At 39.1% G+C, this 7,968-nt stretch overlaps 1 protein-coding gene across 2 annotated transcripts; it reads left to right on the forward strand.

Moving 5' to 3' along the window:
• The first annotated feature begins 5,330 nt into the window (after nucleotides 1-5,330).
• On the forward strand, nucleotides 5,331-6,395 carry ATXN3L (ataxin 3 like). Of its 2 annotated transcripts, none has more exons than XM_012435562.2 (2): nucleotides 5,331-5,564; nucleotides 5,718-6,395. In XM_012435562.2, exons 1-2 carry the CDS (start codon nucleotides 5,331-5,333, stop codon nucleotides 6,393-6,395), a joined length of 912 nt encoding a protein of 303 aa, XP_012290985.1. The 2 variants fall into 2 exon arrangements, with proteins under 2 accessions (XP_012290985.1, XP_064220704.1); XM_064364634.1 differs by having other exon boundaries at nucleotides 5,829-6,395.
• Nucleotides 6,396-7,968: the final 1,573 nt, after the last annotated feature.

The following is a 7,968-nucleotide window of genomic DNA, read 5'->3' on the forward strand; positions in this document are numbered from 1 at the left end:
CCTCCTAAACATCTATGGACAAAGTTGGTGGCTTCCTCCACTGCAGGACCCATCAACTCTACCTGATTACTTGAAGTATTCTATGGTCTGCACTACTGTTAGGGAAAACACTTTCTGTTGACTGCACGCTTCCAGAAGCCCTGTTGTTACATCGGAGAAGCAGGATATCATAAGAATTACTTGGATATCTGCAGATCCAATGCTCACTAGGCTAAACGTAAGTTTACATTAATATATAAAACAAACTCAACATGGTTAATAGAAATAGTAAGGAGATTATAATTTCATACCTGAATACTTTCAAATAACAGAAAATGGACAACAATAAGTAGAGGCCATGCAACACCACCATGGCCCACATCATCACCTACCTGGATACCAGCAAAGTCCCATGTTAACCACGTGCTCTCTTGACAGGAACCTGCAAAACACGTTAGAGAATACATGTTAAAGGACACATTCTTTTTCTATGAGGATGCTGACAAATAACCTTAGTTACTTCCAACATTACTGGACGTATCAACTCTACTTGAATATTTGTAGTAAACCAAGGCAAACACCATGTCAGATGAGACCATAATTTCTTGACTAAATAACTGCAAAGATCCCATGATTATGACTGCAGTAGGAAACACAATGATAATTACTGGATGTGAAAATCCCTCAATATTCACAAAGTTAAACAAACTTTCCCTAAAATGTAAAAAGAGCTGGACACGGTGGCTCACTCTTATAATCCCAGCACTTTGGGAGGCTGAGGCAGGTGGATCACGAGGTCAGGAGTTCGTGACCAGCCTGGCCAACAAGGTGAAACGCCATCTCTACTAAAAATACAAAAATTAGCTGGGCGTGCTAGCTGGCACCTGTAATCCCAGCTACTCAGGAGGCTGAGGCAGGAGAATCGTTTGAACCCGAGAGGCAGAGGTTGCAGTAAGCCGAGATCATGCCATTGCACTCCAGCCTGGGTGACAGGGTGAGACTCCGTCCCGCCTCCAGAAAAAAATGGGAAAAGAAGTAACTCATGGTTTCTATTACTAGTAAGAACTCTTTCATCACTGAATACATAAAGAAAAAAGAAACAAACACAGTAACAAGTATTTGGGACATCATTTACTACTTACCTAGATAGAGGAAAATCAAGTAGTTTTGCTGTGGTGTAAGCTTACCACATCAGTTACCTATATTCCAGCAATGTCCCACATCAACTACCATTGTTAGGCTCACCATAATCTCTTGATAGAATCCTGAAAAGCACATTATGAAATATGGTATATTTGACATATATCTGATCATACCTGCTCACCTGCACATTCCCCTCACCATTTCTGTCATTTTGGGACCCATCAACATTGCCTGAATACTTACAGAACTCCAATGTCAGTATCTAGGAAGAGACGCTTTCCTCTCTTAAATGGATACATGCAGAAATCCCAAGGTCATTATGCGGTAAACAATATGATAAATTAGCTGGTTATCTACATGGTCCATCTATCACCATGATTATTAAATACATATTACCTCTAAATAAGAATACAGTAAAATCTCATGCTTATTTGTACTGTTACACAAAATTAATTTCTTCTACTCAAACCAGCCAAAAAACAAGATTAGTATCAGAGTTCTCAACACTATCATTAATTACCTAGGTATCTGAAAATAGAAAGATCTCTACTGTATAAAAGTCATATTAATTCTTACCTCTATACTATTAAAGACCTTGACTAATAGCTGAAAATAAAAATATGCTAATACAAGTACTAGGGACACCATCATCACTGACCTAGACATGTGAAGATTAGACATTCTGTAGTGTGAAAGACCCACATCAATAATTACCATGTTAGTAACCACTGTTAGGTTCACCACAATCTTTTAACAGGAATTTGAAAAACATATTTTGAAATATGTGTTAAAACACACTTTTTTTTTTTACCATGATGCCTGCAAATCACTTTTGTGACTTCCATCATTATGGGACATATACACTCTGTCTGGACATTTGCAGTACTCAAGGTCAACAACGTTGCCAGACAAAACCATTGTTTCTTGACTAGATATCTGCAAAAATCCCATGTGGTGAGGAACACCATGAAAATTATCTGGCTATGGCAATGACTCAACACCCACAGGGTTAAAGACAAATTTTCCAAAATACATAAAGCTAAGAACTCATGGGGTTCCTAACACTGGTAAGGACTATGGTTTCTTACCTCAGTATCTTCAAAACAAATAAGCAAGCAAACATGGTAACAACTGTTAGGGGCACTGTCATCAATTACCTTCTTACATGAAGGTCAAATGTTTTTAGCTGTGGATTAAGCACACCTCATCACTTACCAGGTACTCACAATGTCCATCATTAATGGCCATTGTTAAGGTCACTATGATCTCTTGAAAGGAACCTGAAAAACATATTGTGAAAAATGTGTTTAGTACACCTCTTATAATACCTGGACAACTGCAAATACCCTCGATCACTTCTTTTTGTGACTCGTCAACGATACCTGGATAGCTCCAGAGGTATGACACACCTCTCTAATAAAGACACCTCTCTCTTTTGAAGAAGTACCTGCAAAAATCCCATGTTCACTAGTGTGGTGATAGACAATGTGGTAACTTACCTGGATACCTGCAGATTTCTCACTAGTTACTAGGGTTAAGTACAAATTATCACTAAACAAGAATACAAACAATCTCATGCCTACTCTTACTAGTGAAGCAAGTTCACTGCTTCCCTGCACACCCTTTACCAAACCAGGTGACTATGACAGTTATGATCACCATCATCAATTTCCTAGATATCTGAAACTCAGGTCTCTAATGTGTAAATGCCCTCATTTCTCAACTTTACATCAGCACAGTCCTTACCTGAATACCTGTTTAAAAAAACAACAGTCCTGTAACCACAGTATTACAGGCACCATCAACTCCTACCTAGGTAACTAAAATCTGAAGCTCTCTAATGTGTAAAGGCTCACACCATCTCTTACCTGTCTTCTAGCTAAGTCCACGTTTACTATCATTGCTAGTTTCACCATCATCCACTGAGTAGAACCTAAAAAACCCATGAAGGCAGCCATGGTTAGAGATATATCTTTTTCTACCTAAACCATGCAACAGCTCACGAGAACTACTAGCATTAGGAGAACCATCAACTTTACCCTGATCCTTAGAGAATATCAAGGTCAAAACCATGGACATGTCATAATCTCTTGACTGAGTACCTGTAAAAATACCATGGTCAATACTGAGATGAGAAACACTATGAAAATTTACTTGGAAACTTACAAATTCCTCAGTCTTAACCAGGTTTCAAAACATTATAACTGAACTAGTAAGCAGTAACGACACATTCTTAAATAGGGATTATGGGAACACTATCACTTCTTACCTGAATATCTGCAAAAAATACCCAAAAAACATGGTAACACAAATGTTAGATAGAGGTACCAACATCACTTATGTAAATTTCTGAAGGCCAGAAGGTCTATTGTGTGGTAAGTTCCACATCATCACTTGCCTGGATACCAACAAAGCTCCATGTTAATCCTCATTGTTAGGGTTACCTTGACCTTTAGACTGAAACCTGAAAAAGCACACTACGACAGATGTGTTTAAGAATGCAAATTTTTCTAGCAGAACATCTGCAGGTAACTTGTGTCACTTTCATCTTTACAAATCCATTAATGCTACCTGCATATTGGCAGAACCTGAAGGTCAACACATTGCTACAGGCACCATCATCTATTGTCTGGGCACCTATAAATATCTCATGGTCATTACAGTGGTGAAGAAAGTTATGATCACTTGCCTAGATACCTGAAAAGCCCTCATTCACTCCTAAGGTTAAACACACATTATCACTAAACGAGAAAAGTGGTTAAGCTAGATGTCATGGCTACCAATACTTATTGGTAGACCCAGTATCATTTTCTTACCTGAATCCCTGCAAAACACGTGATACCAACAGATGTTGAGGACATCATTATCACTTACCTAGATTTTTGAAGATCAGATGGTCTGTACTACAAGGTCCACATAATCACTTACATGGATTCCATGAAATTCCTACAAAAACGACCAATATGAGCTTCACCATTATCTCTTGACGGGAGCCTGCAAAACCATATGGCAGCAACAGTGGTTAGGGATACATCATCTACATGGACCTCAAAAAATCCCATGGTGACTAGTATTGTTAGGGGAACCATGAACTCTACCTGAATCTTAAGGTTTTAAGGTCAATATCATAGTTAAGAGACTCCATCATCTCTTGACTACTAGCTGAAGAAACACATGGTGGCAACTGTGGTCAGGATACATGTCCTTCCATCTGGACCCCTGCTAATTCCATCCATACACTCACTACAATCATTAGGGCAACCACTAATTGTACACGGACACTTAGAGAAGTCCAAGGTCAACATAGTAGTTCCCCACACCGTCTGTTCACTGGACACCTGCAAAAATCCCACAGTTCCTACTGTGGTGAGGAACTCTGTGATATCCTACCTGGATACCTGCTAATATCTTTGTCACTACTAAGTTTTGAGACAAATTTTCTCGGAACTAGGAAACAATAAAATCTAATGGTTCCTGCTTGTGTTAGGCACACACATTTCTTACCTGAACACCTGTAAAAACACACGGCTACGAAAAGAGTTCAAGACATTATCGGTTTTCTAGATGTTTGGAGATCATTTGGTTACTAATGTTTTTAAGGCCCACATCATCTCAAACTAGGATACAGGCGAAGTCCCATCTTCCTTGCCACTGTGAGTTTTATTGTCATCTTACTGGAACCTGCAAAATTCTGTGGCTATTACTGTGGTCAGTGACATCATGATAACTTACCTAGACAATTGCAAAATCCCATGGTGTCCATTCAGTTAAAGCCCATGTTATTTCTTTCCCAGTTACCGGCCAAATCTTATGTTTAGTGCTGTGGTAAATTTCACCTTTATTTACTTAATAAAACCATGCTGACAACTACAATTAGAGAGGTATTTCCTTTTATAGGACATCTGAAAATCCCGTGGGCACTACTATGGTTCAAGTCACCATTATCACCTACAGGATAACCCCAAAATCCCATATTCACTTTAGGTTTCCCATCAGCTCTTGACTGGATACTGGCAAAGCCACCTTGGTCACAATAGTGCTTTGTGACATCATCTCTTACCTGAATACCTACAGAATCCCATGGTTTTCATAAGCTTTGAAAACTGTACACCTATTACATGGATATCTCCATACTGTCCAGATAGGTACCAAAGCGGGGCATACAACATCTCCCTGCAAACCTACAAAAACTCCTGGTTAGAATCAACATGGAGTTCATCTTCCATGAGAAACAAGAAGGATCCCTCTGTGCCCAGCACTGCTTGAATAATCTATTTCAAGGAGAATATTTTAGCCCTGTGGAATTAGCCTCAACTGCACATCAGCTTGATGAAGAAGAGAGGATGAGAATGGCAGAAGGAGGAGTCAGCAGTGAAGACTATCGTGCATTTTTACAGCAGCCTTCAGGAAACATGGATGACACAGGTTTCTTTTCTATTCAGGTCATAATCAATGCCTTGAAGTTCTGGGGTTTAGACGTGATCCTTTTAAATAGCCCTGCCTATCAAAAGCTTGGGATTAATCCTATAAATGAAAGATCTTTTATATGTAATTATGAACAACACTGGTTTACTATTAGAAAATTTGGAAAACTCTGGTTTAACTTGGATTCTCTCTTAGCGGGTCCAGAATTAATATCAGATACATACCTGGCACTATTCCTGAGTAAACTGCAAAAGGGAGGCAATTCTGTATTTGTTGTTAAGGGTGATCTGCCAGACTGTGAAGCTGACCAACTCCTGCAGACCATCAGGGTCAAACAAATAGATCGACCAAAACTTACTGAAAGAAAACTACCACAAGAAAAACAACAAAGAGACCACAAAACAGCCCTTGAAAAAGTGTCAGAAGAAACTGATGAATCTGACTTATCAGACGAAGATGAGGAGCATTTTCAGAGGGCCCTAGCACTGAGTCATCAAGCAACCAAGAGAGAAGATGAAGATCTCCACAGGGCTATTGAGTTAAGCATGCCAGGTACTTCCAGAAACACATCGCAAGATCTTCCGCAGACATCGTGTGTAACTCCTGCTTTGGAAGAGCTGAAGAAAATAAAAGACTATTGTGAAAAGCATGAGCAAGAACAACAGCAGAGGAAACAAAAGTCAGATCCGCCAGGTCACAGTTCACGTCTACCTGAAACGCCAGCAACAAGTCTGAGAGGAACTGACAGTGATCTCCATGATGACAGCGATGAAGACATGCTCCAGGCCGTTGTCGACATGGTTTTAGATGCTGTTACAAATACTTTGAAAATCAATGGAGAAAAGTAAGATCTTTAGAAATGATTTAGATAGTCATACTTTCCAACATTATCCTGTGTGATTATATTGTAGGATCCATCTTGGTAATCTGTCAAAGAGATGAGGAAATAAGACTTTTAGGTGGTTTGCAAACAAAAAGAGGACAGAACTGTAGGACTAAATAATGATCGTTCAACTACCAGCCAAAGAGACACTCAGTAATTAATTAAATTTACAACAGCTTTCAAAATGTTCCTTCTTTTTTTTTTTGAGTATGCAGTATCTGTCGTGTCTAAAATTGGGGCATTTTTCGTGGATCTGTTTGTAGACCAACTAATTAGCTCTTGCCATAGAACTTTTTCTATATAGTCTCTTCTACTGCAGATAATGTGGCTCATTTTGGTTGCTTTTATTTCTCATGAACCAATTTAATCTTTGAGGAAAGTATCTGTTGTCTGTGTTGATCACAGTGATGGTTTTAGAAGGGTGAACAGTTCACCCTCCAACTATGTATTGTGCACTTAAGTATATTCTGATGGTATTTCCTCTGATTACAATTTCTGTTATCTGGTTCTTAATTACTTTCCACAAGTATTTTGAGAAATGGTAATATTTTCTGAGGTTTTGCTTTCTAAGTCCTCTGTGATAAGATCATTATTTCATGACTCTGGTGCATTACTTTTTTGTTGTTTTTTTTGAGGCAAAGTCTCGCTCTGTCACCCAGTCTGGAGTGCAGTGGCCCAACCTCAGCTCACTGCAATATCTGCCTTCTGGGTTGAAGTGATTCTTGTACCTCTCAGCCTCCCAAGTATCTGGGTAACTGATAAATACCTTGGTACTACAGGTGTGTGCCAGGACGCTCAGCTTCATTTTGTATTTTTAGTAGAGACGGGTTTTAGCTGTGTTGGTCAGGCTGGTCTTGAACTCAACTCAAGTGATCTGCCCGCCTCAGCCTCCCAAAGTTAGGGATTAAGGCATGAGCCACTGCACCTGGCCGCTGGTGCTTTCCTCAACTTGAAAATCAGCCCTGTGCCAAGTATTTGAGAATGAGAAACTTTTTAAATGTGAAAACAAAGTGGTTTCATCAAGATTTCAGGACATATTATTGCTTATGTAGATATCCATAAAATCATATGGTCTGTAATATGTTTAAGGACCACATCATGCCTTACCTGGGTATCAGTAAATCCCACGTTTGCGCCTACTATTAAATTCCTCATCACCTATTGACTACAACCTGCAAAATTCCATAGTTAGGGACACCATAATCACTTATTTAGAAATCCCCAAAATCTAATCATGTCCACTTGGTTAAAGCCCACATTATTTCTTTCCTTAATTCCTTTGAAATCTTATATTCATAATAGTGGTTAAGCTTATCTTCATTATTTGCTGGAATCTGCAAAAAAGCCATGGTGACAACTATAATTATACACACACCACTTCTTACCAAGATATGGGCACAACTCGTGGGCATTATCATGGTTTAGGCCAACATTATTCCCTGCTGGATCTCTTCAAAAACTTATATTCACCAGAGCTCTAAGTGAGATACCTGTAAAATACCTTGGCACTTGGTTACAAGTTGTGATACATCATCTCT

The sequence above is a fragment of the Aotus nancymaae genome, unplaced genomic scaffold, assembly GCF_030222135.1.
Source record: "Aotus nancymaae isolate 86718 unplaced genomic scaffold, 86718_ANA_hifiasm-v0.15.2.pri h1tg000058l, whole genome shotgun sequence".
Lineage (NCBI taxonomy): Eukaryota > Metazoa > Chordata > Mammalia > Primates > Aotidae > Aotus > Aotus nancymaae.

Excerpts from the sequence above, each read along its gene's own strand:
- ATXN3L (XM_012435562.2), top strand. The coding sequence starts at position 5,331 with ATGGAGTTCATCTTCCATGAGAAACAAGAAGGATCCCTCTGTGCCCAG. Across the intron at positions 5,565-5,717 it reads CAGGTTTCTTTTCTATTCAG|TGGTTTAACTTGGATTCTCT; the intron begins GTCATAATCAAT and ends TTTGGAAAACTC.